The sequence below is a fragment of the Bacillus rossius genome, chromosome 8 (genome assembly GCF_032445375.1).
Source record: "Bacillus rossius redtenbacheri isolate Brsri chromosome 8, Brsri_v3, whole genome shotgun sequence".
Classification (NCBI taxonomy): domain Eukaryota; kingdom Metazoa; phylum Arthropoda; class Insecta; order Phasmatodea; family Bacillidae; genus Bacillus; species Bacillus rossius.
The window spans coordinates 55,060,700-55,077,212 of NC_086336.1; the positions used below are offsets into that span (position 1 = coordinate 55,060,700).

The 16,513-nt window shown below is 40.9% G+C and overlaps 1 protein-coding gene across 5 annotated transcripts in view; it reads left to right on the forward strand.

The window, feature by feature from the left end:
• Positions 1 to 738: 738 nt before the first annotated feature.
• Positions 739 to 16,513, forward strand: part of LOC134534959 (anoctamin-10) — a 46,422-nt gene continuing 30,647 nt past the window's right edge. Inside the window, exons 1-2 of one of the 5 annotated variants that reach the window (XM_063373714.1) lie at positions 868 to 1,048; positions 15,975 to 16,083. In XM_063373714.1, the coding sequence (XP_063229784.1) occupies positions 989 to 1,048; positions 15,975 to 16,083 (169 nt within the window). In that variant the 5' untranslated portion in view covers positions 868 to 988. Of the gene's footprint in view, positions 1,049 to 6,743; positions 7,005 to 15,974; positions 16,084 to 16,513 lie in introns of those variants that run through there. The other 4 variants (XM_063373715.1, XM_063373717.1, XM_063373718.1 and 1 more) reach the window with 4 other exon arrangements.

The window sequence follows — 16,513 nt, forward strand, 5'->3', positions numbered from 1 at the left end:
TCTATCTCTTATTATTATCATCGTTCTGTCTCCCTCTAACTCTACTTATATCCCTATAAATCTTTATCGCTACCTCTATATATATCTATCATCCTATCTATCTATCAGTCTATCTCTCTATCTCCTTTCATATTTATTTAACGTGTTTCAAAGGTAGAGTTTCAAAGTTTCATCACAATCGTATGAATGTTTTAGGAATGTAAACGTAACAAACAAACATTTTATATTAGGTTAATGCTCAAACCAGATTTTTTTTTTTTTAGAAGGAAAGGAAAATTTTTTGTAATTCAATAGAAAGGATAAAAGGGGGGGGGGGGGGGGGCTTTTTTTTTTTGGAATACAAATAGTTTTATATATAAAGGAGGCAGTAACGGTCTATGTTGCCATACATTAAAAACCATAACCAAATGATATGTTATTACAAATTATTATTGTTTTATTTTTTCGAACTACAACTTCTTGCTTTCATTTTTTTTTACACTTCGGAACGAAAGGCAGCTTCACCTCCCTTGCATAATTATGACTGAAAATAGTGTTTCCTAAACACTCAAAGTTCGTCAGTGACGTAAGAGAATGAAAAAAAATTGTTGACTGCTGCTGCAACCTTAGTGACATGTTTGAAAGGAAATTTCGTACAACGCCACCCCCATTTAGCCGGGCTACTCCGGAACTCTTTCCGTCGATCGAGCTGCCATCTAGCAGCGGCGGTCCGAACTAGCACCGGACAGGCGCGGTCAGTCACGATGACGAAACCCGCCGAGAGCGACGTGTCGTGTCGCTTGTGATGGTCGTGGCGTCCGTCCAAATAGTCGTGCAGTTGGGAGACGGTTGACCTGCACACGCATTATAAAACGACGCGCGCGTGTATATTTAGCGATGGGGCTCGTGGCGGGAAGACTAAGCCGTGTGCTCGCGGTTTCAGCGCTGCCGAGACCCAAGTACCGGGGCGTGCACGGCTGGTGGGTGACTGTCGCCACACTATGCCTCCATGTTGTGGGCGTTCTGTTGCGGCAGGTCGCGAGGGGCCCTTCTGACAGTTCTGCGACGGGTGAGTTCCTTTAGAACACGTAGCATTATATCCAGATTTTTTTTTTGACGTGACTACGTCTAATAAATCGATGAACGCCAGCTGCACGCACGAAAAAGTGTCCCGTTACGCTCATTGTACGCGTTGCGCCGCATCTATCTCTCTTCCACTCGACTGTTTATAAAGTGAAGTGAAAAAGTTGATGTGGTTTTCATTGCTTACCTATTACAACAACAATTTCGGCAATAAAGGTTAATTATTCTTGCATTTTAAAAATCTGATTACTAGTATAATTTCAAGTATTTATTATTTTATTATTAAAGTAAAAATGATTCAATTTTATTCATAAAGTATGCAATCATTTCATCAATGTTTTGTTATGACGTCACGTTAAACTATCGTGCGTAAACCGACTTTACAGACAACCAGTTTTTTTCCTTATAGCAACGTACCTACCTATATTATTTTCTTCGTTTAAATTCATATATACACGAGTAAAAATTCTAAAATTGCAAAACATACCGTATCACGAATTTAAATTTACCCGTAGCTTTGAAAACAAAGTTGCGTGCGTAATTATGTAATCTCGGTGCATATTTTTTTGTATCAGAGGTATTCTCATTCTTTTTTTTTATTAGTAAATTTTGTTAATAGTTGAAATATGTGGGGCATTTTGAGGCGTTCCATGCTTAACAATTATAAAAAAAAGTCACCTGGTGTTAGTTTATAATCATGCAAGAAAAAATTACAAAAAAAAAAGTTTTACCACTGTTTTAATGTTGAATATCTCGCCAAATAATGTCACTTCACTTGTGGGTGACGTAGATCGATATCGGGTGTTTGTTTACAAAATAAGAACCAACGCGCGAAGCATGTCTTGATGTTGCGTAGACGACAGCGCCGCGTAGCGAGATTATTGTGAACACTCGCCTCTTTCTCCCGGAAGCTACTGCGCTCGTTCTAATACAAAGACAAACGAAAGCAAACATTTCCCCCTCCCCCCCTCCCCCCTCCGCAAAAAAAATGACAACAGCGCGTGATTTATGGGACGTGCCCCGCGGATATTTTGTTTTGTTTTTCAGCTCGTTTGACCGGGTAAAAATGTCATAGTTTATCGCCTTCAAAAAGGTAACTAACGGTTTAGGGTAAGCCGAAAAAAAAAACCTAATGTATTAGTAATAATTTTAATGACATATTTCACATATAGATAAATCTTTAACACGGATAACGTAAAATATTGTGTGTTATATAATGACGCAGTTAATGCGTAACCTTTTTCCTTTCACTCATACAATAATATTTTTATAGTTTTTATAGTTAGAGAAGACTTTAACAAATATTTACTTTGTACTAAAATATTTAATACCTACTAAGAACGCACGACAGTATGTTACTCCAGAGAAGGCCAAAACAGTACAGGTGGAAATTACCCACTGTTTGAGGTCATAGTCAAGGGTATAGACGTCCGTAGGGTCCGAACCCCTCCAATCCAGGATTCAATATAAAAAATCAACTATAGAATAAGAAAATTACAGCAATTTAACTGCATGATATTACAGAGAGATTATTTGGGGACGATATTGACATGCCTCGTACACAGAAGCTGTATGTAATGCCGATTTGCACAGGTGTAACATACGCATGTTTTTCATACAAATCTGGCATGTATGGTTTATTTATTTAATAAAAATATATGTATTTTTTTTTAGCAAAGTCTAAAAATATTTGATTCAAGAACCAAATATTAAAAAAATATTAAATAAAAATCAAAACATAAAATGTTCAGTTTTCTTTAAAAAAAAAAAAAATCATTTCTTAAATTACTGTGTATAAACGTTGGAGTTCTAAAATTATACTATTCCCGTGTGAATTAAGTATGTTAATCGATATTATTTTTAAATGCAAGTACAAAGAACATTTAATTTAAAAATATATATATATATATGGTGGCTATACTGGACCCTCTCAACAAAATCCTGGCTACGGCACTGAGAGGGGGTAAGCAGTCCTTACTCCCTTTCACGTAGTAGGAATAGACACACTGCGTCTTATGTGAGAAGTCTGAAGGAAAAGGCTTCTCTCTCTCTCTCTCGCCCCCCCCCCCCCCCCCCCCCCCCCGCAGTTCTTTTTCTTTTCTGTTTTGAGCTGGATGGTCATATTACACTTACATGAGTTATAAAATTTAATTACGCCAATAAAAAAAAGAAGCGGAATACGAACCCAGACGATAATTGCCCACACACTCGACCGTGGCTGCTATCGATACCGCGTGCTGTGGGCGTGGCGTGAGTAATGTTGCCGTCCTGTCGGGCTGACGTCACGTACAGCCGCGTGACAGCCTCTTTCCCTCCGTAGCTGCTTTGAATATATATATACTGTATAGAAGTCGCGAGTGGATAGGATTTACTCTACGTTTTTCAGAAGCGTATGATGAGCAGCTTGGGAACTTCACCGCTGCAGTGCGCTGCCGTAACGCCCTGTATCGTCTTAGTTGTTATTTACACGTTAGAGCGCAGCTCTGTCGCCCGCTGTCATTCCCCGCACCCCTCTTCCATCATTCACTGCAGCTCAAGTTCGTTCAACAAGAGGGGGAAGGGGTGTTTGAAGAGTTCGACACTTGTTCGCTAGGGACCACCACAAGTCGATGCCCTAGAGATGGTGGCGATTGCGGCGGTGAATTAACCAACTACCTCAAAACCGTATTATAAATTTTAACCTGGGCTGGCGACTTCTATACAGTATATATATTCAAAGGTAGCTGTCTTGGAATGGTGTCGACTTCATTCTCGACCACACTGGGCAGGTCGTGTGGCTTGACTCTATTTAAACAGCTCTTTTTTTTTAGGACCAATTATTATATACGTATCCAGTGGTGGAAACATTTAAGTTTTTCGGGGTGAGAGAGAGAAAATTTCAGAAGTTTAAATTTTTCAACACCATATTAAATAAATTAAATCTGCACATGCTAAAAGGGCGTCAGTCCAACCAACCCAGTTTTGAGGAAAAACGAATAAATCTGTCTCTAAGCAACCCTTTTAGCGTACGTTAAGAATTTCCCTAGCTGATATTAGCTAACCCGCACGTGTGACTCATTTCCTTTTATCATAGATAATTGAAGCTATCCTATAACATCCGATTTTCATGCTTAACTCACGTTGCCATTTTTTGTGACTGAGGCCCTATTAGCACGTGCCGATTCAATTATACAGACTATCGACACTGACACGCTGACATTTGGGCCTACAGTAATAGCCGTGGTTGACGTGATTTCTCACGCAGTTGAAATAACATACTGCCGAAACTGATGTAATGCAAATTTTTTTCCCCAAATTCCAGGGGTGGGGATACATCCACTCCAATCTCCCCCCCCCCCCCCCCTTTTTTTTATGCATTTGTCTACTTACGTATCCTCCCGCCACTGTTTTTCTGTGAATAGTGTTCGGAAAGAACTTCATGTGATGATTTGCAAGTGACAGTTGGAAAATGTGAACCCCTTGAGCCACTTTTGACATTTTCTAGAGTAGGTTCTCTTCTGAAAAAAATATTAAAATTCTGGAAATTGTATTATTTTTTTTAATCACTTTCAACAAATGTTATGATTTCTGTAAAATGGCATTTTGATATTTCAAGTTGTTTACCTGTAGTTTACCATTTGAACAGTTTGTTAGGTTTGGTTAGCTACATTTAAAATATTGAAAAATTATTTGGACGATTAAAAATGTTTGGTTTGGTGACATTTAAAATACTAGTAAATCGTGTGAAAGGTTTGTTACGTTAGGTAAACTTCATTCAAAAAACTATGAAATGGTTTGATTGGTTATATTGTTATTAATTTGTGTCAACGGTTAGTTAGGTTAGTGCCATTTAAAATACCTGGGTACAGATAATACTCAAAAATAAAATTTTCTGAATTTATAGTTTTTAATAAAAGCACCTTTTCTAGGACAGTTTAGGAATGTACTTTCTTTTTTTAGAATTGTCAGTTTTGAGACAAGTTACGTGAAACTTTACTAACTTCCCGTCGGCGAAAACAAACAAGTAAATTAGGTTCTAATGCCTCATACGCGTCGGGTAATTAGAAACGCTGAGGGATGATAAGATACGGAGCATTTAAAAGAAATGTATTAGGAAGGAGCACCCCGAGAAAACCCACAGACCCGGGATGATTTCCGCCCCGTTTCCCATTCGCGGGAAACACAGATTTTGATCCCCGCTTATGATTTATGGTTATGCTATCGTAAGATAGTTAATTTAACGAATTTCACGAAAAAGATTACGAAAAAACTAGCAGTGAACAACAAATGGAACAATGCGTCCTTAAATAATATTAATTACGATAAAAATAAAATATAATCAACTTGACGTGTGAAGCCTAACCTGAACATCACTAAACTAGGTTCCAAAAGACACATTTAACTTATTTGGGCTTCAGCTGAAGATCAGCGATGAGAAATCTCCTGTGTGCAGAATGCCTTTGCAAGCGAGCTCGAAGAACGTGAGGTTCGGGAAGCCTATAGTTCACAGGGATGAGAGCCTCACCCGAACAGTTTATATATATATAGCAAGGATTTATATTTTTTACGGTCTTAAGAGCACCTTAATTAACGCTAATCTAACCACCCTTTCATTTTAGTTCCGATAACCTAACCGATCCTAACCTACCCTCCCGTAAAATAAAATAAATAACTATTATTTATTACACGGACCGAACCTAACATAACCTCCTTTTACTTCGGTGAGCTTCGGAACTGTTCGGGTTGTGGTTGTGGCGCTCATCTCTGTGAACTGAGGTGTACATTACGTACGTCTAATCAGGTAGCGCCATGCTGTTAACCTCGTTAGGTTTGCTAATTGACCCCAGAGTTTGATCGTTGGAAGACTGTATTTTTTTTCACTGTGTTCACTCTGACAGGCCTGAAAAACGCCTATTTCATGAGAATTTTTAGCCCGATTAATTTATATTTTGATATTTGTGACTACAGTTTTGGCTTCGTTTTGGAAGAAAAGTGGTAATAGTCTTTAACTTTAATAATGTTCTCAGGTTCTTGAAACAATGTGCATATGTTTTATAGTGACCATAATTTAAATTCGTACATTTTTTTGCTTTTTTAAATCAACCCCGCGTTAGTATCTTACATGAGCAAAAAAAAAGCACAACAATGAGATTTTTTTTTTTAAACGCTTGAAAGTTACTTCTGTTGTTTATGTATTTTATTTATTTTAATTCATCTCGACTGATGAAAACTTTTCCATCCGTTAAGTATATCTGTAAATACGCGTTGCTGTTTAATTTTTAGCGCACAGAGGAATAATATAGGTACTGTGTGCGTGGACTATGATGAGAGATTAGCGCTTTTAGTGGGCCTTTGCTACGATAAATTTCATATGAATTTTACTTATGTAGGAGTGTTACCATGGATTCGTGTGTTACCTTCCGTAACTTCACGTTTATCAGAAAACTGGTGCAAATGCTTATTCACGACACAAATTACTGACATTAACTAAGCTCGCGAAATAAGACCGTGAGGTAGGTAACGGAGTTTTTCCGACTTGCTGAAACCCCGAAATACTAGTTTCCCCCCCTCCCCCTTTCTCGACTATGGTTTCGAATTATCTAACCGAATGTTTAAACCGCGCTGAAGTCGGCCGAAAATCTGTCGCGAGGATTATTTTTTTATTATTATTTATTTCAGTCTGTTGTTCAGAAATAAACCAAGGCGGTGTTAAAATGGCGGTTTGCCCAATGTTTGGTGGCCGGGAATAACCGCCAGCTGTTATTCGGGCGAGGGTTCGTCGTAACGCGCTCCCAGACAGACTTTGGCCCCGAGAAGCGTGTCTTGTTCAGTGTCGCGGCGCGCTTGGCTCCGTCTGCCCGTCGTGGTATTATTTCCTTGCGGTCGCAACGAGACCTTCCGTGTGCTCGCATTAAAAATTTCTAAAAAAAAGAGGCAGAAGAGACGCCGCAGGAGAAATGAAAGTAAGTCAGTTGCTTCCGAGTATTTATCTTTCACCTGTGGATCGCCAGGAATGTTTCATGACTTGGCACTACACTTTTTTTTTTTTTTTTTTCAAAGTCTGCGTGACGCCAACAGGAAAAGGCATACACAATTCCTGGAAGGCCATAACTGTGGTCATCGCTTTTAGCTCGACACAATTCTAGCCACAGATCCTGTAACATCGGCCACAATGTGAAGTGTGGTCGTGTTTTTTTTTTGACGTACAGAGGTTCGGAGATGTTTTAATATATTTTGCTTCTTTGGTGAAAGAAGGCGAGTGCCCCCAATTTTCCATATCCGATAGAGAATCAAGTTATTAATTGTTACCTACTGAATTCGTCACATTTAAAATGACGCGCCTTTCAACTGAGAACAGTCAACAGTAGACATGAATGAATCATCATAAGTGTCATTTTTGTCGTAAGCTAAAGATGTACCTAATCTATGTGAAAGTACGCACCTGCAATGCAGAATCTGAAGGTCTTTCCCAACTCCTCGGAAGGCCCGGACATGATCAACGTAAGCATTTCAGCAGTACGGTGTTGTACGATACCAACTACGACAATAAATAAACAAATGAATGGGATTAGTCTTAGTTCCATTGTAGCCGGGCCTCTGTATTTTTTTGTTGTTGTTTTGTGTTACTGATGCGTATCGATATGACTATCCATGTGTGTTTGTGTGTGGATTATAGCTCAGCCTTTAATAATTTTATTGATTCGTCACCTGTTTGCACTTGTAGTGTCGTGGTTCTTGTGCATTGGTCATCAGGAATCTGTCCACGCCGACATGGCCAAAAGTATACTCAGAAATGTTTGCAATGTCATTTTTTTTTTTGTTCAGTGATTTTTATCTCGTTTATGTACCACACGCAGCTAAAATGCTCGTAGATACGGCCATTTCTATTGGAAATTCGATTCGAATTAAAAAAAAAAACAGTATTCGCAGTAAGCCTGTCAATAGATTTATTACGTACCACTAATTTTGAAACAGATATGTGTGGGATGTAATTGGTTTTACGGGGTTCTGAATTGGTTACACGTCAGATAAGGTTTCCTGGAAACACTACCGCTTACGAACGCGGTTTACGCTCTTCAGGAAAATTGCTAACCGTGTGCCGATGATGCGGTCTGTTTAGGTGTGCTGGAGTATCGCCGGCAGCACTGTGTTAAAATTATGCGTTACAGCCAGTTTAAGGATAATTCAGGATTATATTCTGGGATGCGAGATGGACTTGGTGTTAAACTTTACTTTTGCCTTTTGGTTATTGAAGTGAAACTTCTAATGCGACTTCCAACAAGGTTGCGTTAAACGTTTAACGCTCCTCGGGAGGGGGAATAGAAAGAGACAGAGCGAGAGTGAATGCGTGTTTCATAGACACATAAATAGTGAGTGTGTGTCATTTCTCTATGTCCACGAAGTCTCGCCACGTCAATTTTCTCCTTGGGGCGAACCCGTCCGCTTAATTAAATAAACAGCTTTTTTCGTTGAATGATTTCATGATTTATTTTAGTTTGATTTGATACAGTATGATTTCACTAAAAATCAATTTCTACCCCTTCCTATTTTCATTTCCACATTACGAAGTTTCACTTCTTCCGCGCGGAGGGACTCCACGCACTATTTCTTTTTACAATCGTGTGGTGTTAGCTGATCTAATCGTGAGGTGGCGTATGCTTTGAACTGAAAATTAAAAAAAAAAAAAACAAGAATGACATGCATTGGGCGTAATTCGGGGGGTGACAAGGGGTGGTAGTTGCCACTCCAGAATCTTCGGAACACCGTATTTAGCCACCCTATTTTGAAATAAAAATATTTATAACTTACAAACAATTATAATGCTAAATTTTTTTTTTTAATTTCTCGGGGGAGGACCCCTGACCCCCTTACACGTGGGGACATTCCGTTCCCCCCCCCCCCCGACCCCCGGTACGCCTTGCCCCCAATTAAAAAAAAACTGAAATTACACCTCACAACATGCACTTTCATGTTGTCCATCTGGAAACACATTCCTATTGATCATAGGTTTCTGATAACAAAAAAAAATTATTAACCAGCAAATTAGTTTTACTTTTGATCTCCTAGAGAAGTCGATGGTTTCGCGTCTTATAGTCAACATCATAAAAGTATTTTTGGCCTATAGTTTTTATGTTAAACTTTCCTGTAAATGCTGCACTTCAGTGATAGTGTAACGCTTGTAAATTAGTTGGTTATCTTTTTTTTTTGTTCGGTTGTTTTAACGCATTAGCTTGGAACATTTTATAAAGCTTAAGGTGGTCGGGCTTGCTTTTTGTTGTATGAGTGGTAATTCATTCTTGGTGTTTCTTCTTTTTAGACAATATGGGCTGCGTTTTCAGTGCTTGATGCTTCCTCGTTTATGTGACTTGTTGCGAAAATAATTTATAAATAATGCCATGAAAACTCCCCCTGTAACAATTCCGTTAAATGGTTTTCGGAATTTTTTCAGGAAAGTAATAAAAATTTCATGATGTGTACCATCGTGATTGAGTTTACATGTAGGTGTTGGTTACCTTGCTTATTTAGTTACGTCTTCATGGTCATTACTATGTGCGCCATTTGAAAATTTATATTTTGGCTCAGATTTTATAAGTGGGTGATTTTTATCTATTCTTTACACTTAACTAATGCAAACTTAACTGTTTATAGATCATGTTGAACCATTTCTCTTTCCTTCATTAGTGTCAACTTGTATAAACACTATAGTCCAGGCAAATTAGACCAAAAAAGGGCCGTGCTTCCCGAAAAATCGTCCAAAGCTGTAAAGTGTTTTAATACCTTTTGGGGGTCCCAAATAAGAGTCCTGTGAGTTTGCGACTGATTCTGACTCCTGCTTAAGTTTTGGGAGTCAAAAAACCGCGGAATTTTCGCACTTTGTATAGTTTTTCGCTTATAACTCCTAAACGACGCATCCTACAGAAAATTTTATTTAAAGCTTTTTTAAAACACATTACATTCTGCTTCGAATGGTGTTTGGTACGTCAAAATCGGCTTAGTCATTTAGCCGCAATCGATTTTCAAAGTTGGGCCATTTTTACCAACTTGGCTAAAAAGTTGATTCTTTGTTTAGTTTTTCGTTTACAACTCCTAAACGACGCATCCTGAAAAAAACTTTACTCTTCGTTTTTGTAAGAGGATTAAATTCTGCGTCGAATGGTTTTTAGTCCGTCAAAATCGGCCTAGCTGTTTAGCCGCAATCGATTTCTGAAGTGGGGCCATATTTTATCAACTAGGCTAAAAAGTTGATTATGCCCTTTGAATGGATCATATGAATCATTTGATGATGTTTTATTCAATGACAATCATCCAGGGGCGGATCCAAGAGTGAAGAGAAGGGGGGCAGCCCCCCTTTGGAATTTCAAGTATAATCCTTATTTTTAATAAAATATTAAATATTAATTGTTCTGGGGTTTCAGAAATTATAGGATTTGTGCCTCCCCTCCTACTGGATCCGCACTTGGACACTCCAAAATGATGTTATGTGGTTTCAAAATATAAGAAGGCATTATAATGAATAATGTTTTATTGATGGTAACAAAATATGTATACATGTAAACGATAACGGTATTAGTTGTGTACATGAAAATGTATTAGTTGTGTACATGAAAGATCATAATATGAAAGATGTACAAGGTACTCATGTTGACGATTTCTTTCGCCGTTTAGGAGAAGATGGTCGCTCTTCGCCGATCACGTCATCTAGCTCCTCATCCTCGGAATCTTGAGAATGAGGTTTCATTTCTTGCTCTCCTTCGATGATATCAATCTCCTCGTCACACTGGGTGGCATCCAGTATAACATCCTTGTCTTCAGAGATGGAATTGAGGCATGCGTGCCCTTTGCAGATTATGCACATGGTGGTGCATTTTATCCCTGCCTTTCTACAGGAGCAAGCTGATTTGCACCCTTTGTTACATGTGCACGATATGGAGTTGAGAAGTTCTTGTGGGGCCGGTGGATCAGTCGTTGTGATGGGAGTTAACCTATTGGTGGTTATTTTCCATCCCCATCTCTCTGGATCTAGTACATTACTCCTCCATACCTGCACCTGTAAATAAACTCTGAAGGAGTGCTGGTGAGCAGCCGCTTCTGTAGGAGGCAAGGACACCAAGTCGAAATTCTATTTTGAAAGCGACCTCTGGAAGAGGTCAAACCTCACTTTATTGAGGGACTTGCTGCTGCCACCCGTGTACAAGGTTTTTATGAAGTGAACGCCTGCCTCTGCAACTTGATCAGGAGTTGCGATCGGGTCAAGAAAAATAGAGGCCTGATGAAGGAGGTTTTGGTCTGCCATGAATTTCTTGAATTTCCCCCTGGCAGAAAAAATGAGGATGTGGTGTCGCACCCCGTGAAGGCATGGAGAAACAGGGCATGCTTCCTCATGTTTTGAGGCAGCCGGCAATTGCTCGGACTGTAAACGACAGTTTCCTGGTTCTGCTTCCCGGGTTTAATGAGGAACACGTTGGAGATGGGCTCTTCAAAGACAGCAACATGAAAAAGCAGGACCAACAGATCGGTGTCCTCTCCCACTATGAAAACATTGCCTCCCTCTATAGACCTCTCCATTGCTGTGCTCACAATTAGAGAATCTGCATCTTCCAAGGCTTGTTTCACGTGAATGCCCTCGTCCATCAGTTTGTTTGTCAGCATCGATATGAGACATTTCTTGTTGTGATCATTCAACAAGAAACGATCTTTCGGCATTGTGGCCTTGGTATGTTCCTGGAATATAACCGACGAAGATGACATAGCACGGGCTCTTCGCGCTCTTTCAGCAGACTTTATACTCTTCTCGGCCACATCCTCTGAGTATCCATCGAAAACTCTGTTGATACTGTCAGACTTGTAGTTGGATTTCATGTAATTTACGTACTTGTGAATGATATTGGAAAACTGTTCTCCGCTGTTCCACACAACTCTGTGCAGGAGGAAACCACCATCCACTACGTAGTCTGCAATCACAGTGAAATCCACTTTGATTGGAGTGAACAGCTTGTACAGTTCAGATTTTCTACTCTTCCGCATCATGCCGTCATCATAAAACATTGGGAGTGGGTACGAGGCCAATTCGAATCCAAAGTACGATTCAAGCTGAAGCTGTGATTTCATGTGAAATGGAATGCGGCGGAAAATCGTGTCCGGACTGATAGGGGCTGATTCTCCGTTGATCTTTGCTGTAGCCTTCACGGCTCGTAGAGGCACCACTAGATTTTTTCTGCTAAGTTGAAGTTCTTTGAAGTTTTTCCCTTCAATGGTTTTCATACTGGCTGTGCCCTTTTCAAAAGCTTTGTGGCAGTTGATGCTGTCATCTGCTATAACTCCTGTGCTGATGGACATGAGGGAACTCATTTTAGGGAATGGGTCATGGCACTGAAACCATTCGCTGAATTTCTGCAAATCGCTGTCGTCTCTCCATATTCTGGAGTTTGTCGTGTCAACATGCTGATCGGATGTTGAGAAGGAGACCTCACAGTACTCTCAATTTGATGAAAAACATCCACTGCAGTGGGCATGCCAGCGATCCACCAGGCTAGAGTCCCATCGCTGATTCCCCGCCCACGGGATAGCCCTCCACAAGAAGATATTGCTCTCATGAGCACTTGCTCGATAGTCATATCTGACCATATTCCGGACCAATGCTTTTCTCTACGCTTTATTGTGAAGTAACCTTGTACAACGAACTGTAGATATTCAGCATGGGTCAGTTTTTTATTGAGCTCCTCCATATCCTGCAGGTAGAGTTGACTAGCTTTTGCGTAGTTGAAGTGTCCGCTGGCGTGGAAATATGGAATCATGTTTCTTATGCTCTGCAGGTGTAACACCCAATTCCCAGTTCTTTCAGCCTCGATAAATCGCTTGAGGACTGACACCATCCTGAAATACTGCACCCACAGCTGTGCTGTGCTTCCTCGTTCCTCTAAGATTTCCAATTGTCTTTTGAACTTTTCCATAAGACTGTCAACATTTGGGTTGTTAATGTCAAATATTTCTGATGTAAAATCCTTTATGAGATACGATTGTGCATCAGTCTCTTCGTCTGTCAGCTTTGTTTCTTGAGATGTGGACATCGTCTGTAGAATTATTTTGGCCAAAGCGAGCTGGGCCAATATATGAGCTCGTACAGCTCTGGAATAGTAGTGTCCTGACATCATTGTTTTGTGGATGCCATCGCGAAGCAAAACTCCAGAAATCTTGGAGGCCGCTGCCGTCCATAATGAAGCCATTTTGCCCATGTAGGACATGAGCAAATGAAAACCCCCAAGCCGCACGGCAACATAACTCAACTCGCTATTTGGGCCGACAGAAGCAAGAATTTTCCTTGCTTTTAACCAGAGTGGATGGTCCAAAGTGACAAAACAGCAGCGTTGGCAGAAAATCGATTGCGGCTAAATGGCTAGGCCGATTTTGACGGAGTAAAAACCATTCGACGTAGAATTTAATGCTCTTAAACAAAGCTATGAGTAAAATATTTTTCAGGGTACGTCGTTTAGGAGTGGTAAACGAAAAACTAAACAAAGAATCAACTTTTTACCCAAGTTGGTAAAAATGACAATAGCTCTGGAATAGTAGTGGCCTGACATCATTGTTTTGTGGATGCCATCGCGAAGCAAAACTCCAGAAATCTTGGAGGCCGCTGCCGTCCATAATGAAGCCAATTTTGCCCATGTAGGACATGAGCAAATGAAAACCCCCAAGCCGCATGGCAACATAACTCAACTCGCTATTTGGGCCGACAGAAGCAAGAATTTTCCTTGCTTTTAACCAGAGTGGATGGTCCAAAGTGACAAAACAGCAGCGTTGGCGGAAAATCGATTGCGGCTAAATGGCTAGGCCGATTTTGACGGAGTAAAAACCATTCGACGTAGAATTTAATTCTCTTAAACAAAGCTATGAGTAAAATATTTTTCAGGGTGCGTCGTTTAGGAGTGGTAAACGAAAAACTAAACAAAGAATCAACTTTTTACCCAAGTTGGTAAAAATGGCCCAACTTTGAAAATCGATTGCGGCTAAACGGCTAAGCCGATTTTGACGAACTAAACACCATTCGAAGCATAATTTAATGTCATTTAAAAAAGCTTCAAATAAAATTTTCTGTAGAATGCGTTGTTTAGGAGTTATAAGCGAAAAACTAAACAAAGTGTGAAAATTCCGCGGTTTTTTGACTCCCAAAACTTAAGCAGAAGTCAGAATCCGTCGCAAACTCACAGGACTCTTATTTGGGACCCCGAAAAGGTATTAAAACACTTTCCAGCTTTGGACGATTTTTCGGGAAGCATATGTCTAATTTGCCTGGGCTACTACGACGTACTTGACGGTTATTACCGTTTGTCTTTTGTCTTTCGTTTTGAGGCAGTTCAGTGTCCATCCATCCCTGTTATTGGCCTTTTTTTTTTCATGTGTATGCATTTATTTGGTTGGAGTAATTTCGTGAAAACGGAACGAAAGTCTATGCACGGAAATCTGGCACAAAGATGGCGGACCCACGTTTAGCAACATAAACCCGTGTATAGTCACTTTCGTAAACATTAGGGTACTTACAAAACGTGCTTGTGTGCCGAATGAAACTTTACGATAGTGAAACTATCCGGAAAATATTTGGTAAACTAAAATAGTCAGAGTAAAAGTAATCTCAATTTTTAAAATACCTTATAAATAAACCATTGCAATGATTATTATTAATATTCTCTTTGCTATATGTCAACGGCCACGGTAACACAGCAGTAGAACGCGCGCTTATTAACCTTAAGGGACGTGGTTCAATTCTCGTCACTAATTTTTATTAACAAAATAATATTTAATCAACTCAGTAATGTTAATGTTCGTTTGTAGTAATTATTTCTAGATTTACTTCAGTCATTAAGCAAAAAAATACACCAACATATACTTAGTGTTCTAATATATATTTTTTAATGTTTCCGGTTAATATTTCAGTAATGCAATAGAAGTATAAATTCTAACGTGTGCGAAAACTTTAAAGTATTAACTGTTTAGTAAATTTGATCAAGACTGGCAGTATTTTAATAAAATTTCTGTCGAAATTCAGGTCCAAAGCCGGGGTTTAGGATTTTTCAAGTCATTTTTTTTATTGGCAAAATCATGCACTTTCCTTCTGGTAATCAATTTCTTTTAGACAACTCTTTTTTTTAAGTGCGTTGGTAGATGGATATTTAGTGTCTTCTCTGCTGGAATATTATTGAGTACCTTTAGCTTGGTATTTTAGTAACATGACCAAAAGTTTTCAACAGGGTCGGAACTGGAACTTTTTTTATGGCTACTTGCAAGTCGCCATTCTTCTTCCAAAATATTTTTAAAAATATACTCCCATACTACCAGGTCTATGCTTCCCCGCCCCACTCCCCAAATTTGCCACAAACTATCACATGGGCGCCATTTTTAAGCCCCCGTAGTGGCCGTCCCGGCAGTCGAGGAAGTAACAACTGATGATCAGATTGTCGCCCGACGACGGCGTCCCCCTCGGTGGCGACCAGGTGGGGAGGGGAGGGAGGGTCGCTGACGGTTCGTTACCACAACGCCGAAATACCACAACGCCGAACGTACAATAAAGCCGAATACCATAACGCCGAATGCCAAATTGACCGCAACGCCGACATCTAGAAAACTGCTGTGTACCACAACCCCGAAACACAGTAACGCCGAAAAATGTTGCTTCGGGGAGGGGGGGGGGGGGGGCACAGGAGCATAATGAAAAACAACTGACTGAATTTGTGTGCTAACCTTACCTAACCTAACCTTTGTGGCAGTCCTGCAATGTCATTTTTTGGCTTTAATGTATTTCGGCGTTGTGGTACACAGCAGTTTTCTAGCTGTCGGCGTTGTAGTCAATTTGGCATTCGGCGTTATGGTATTCGGCGTTGTGGTATTTCGGCGTTGTGGTGCGTCCCCGTCGCTGACGCCGTGTGGTCTCCCGGCAGCAGCCGGGCCACAGCCGACGGCCGGGGACCGCCGCGGCCATGAGCAGGAGGAGGAGGTCTCGCTCGGCGCCTGAAGAGTCGCGCGGTTCGGGGCGGGACCCTGACCCAGGTGAGTCCCTCTCCCCCCTCCCCTACCTTTCCCCGTGCACTTACCTCCCTCCCCCTCCCCCTCCCCATGCACTTACCTCCTCCCCCTCCCCATTCACTTTCCCCCCTCCCCCTCCCATGCACTTCCCCCCCTCCCGCTCCCCATGCACTTCCCCCTCCCCTCCCCATGCACGTCCCCCCTCCCCCTCCCCTTGCACTTCCCCCATCCCCCAGCACTTCACCCCTCCCCCAGCACTTCACCCCTCCCCCAGCACTTCACCCCTCCCCCAGCACTTCTCCCCTCCCCCAGCACTTCACCCCTCCCCCAGCACCACCCCTCCCAGAAGCCGCATGCTTTTGTTCTTCGACCCGTTGTGCATGGCGGTAGCCAAGCGACGACCCCTTGCTGTTGATCTTGGCCATCACCGCCGAGGTTTCCTCTACACTGTCAA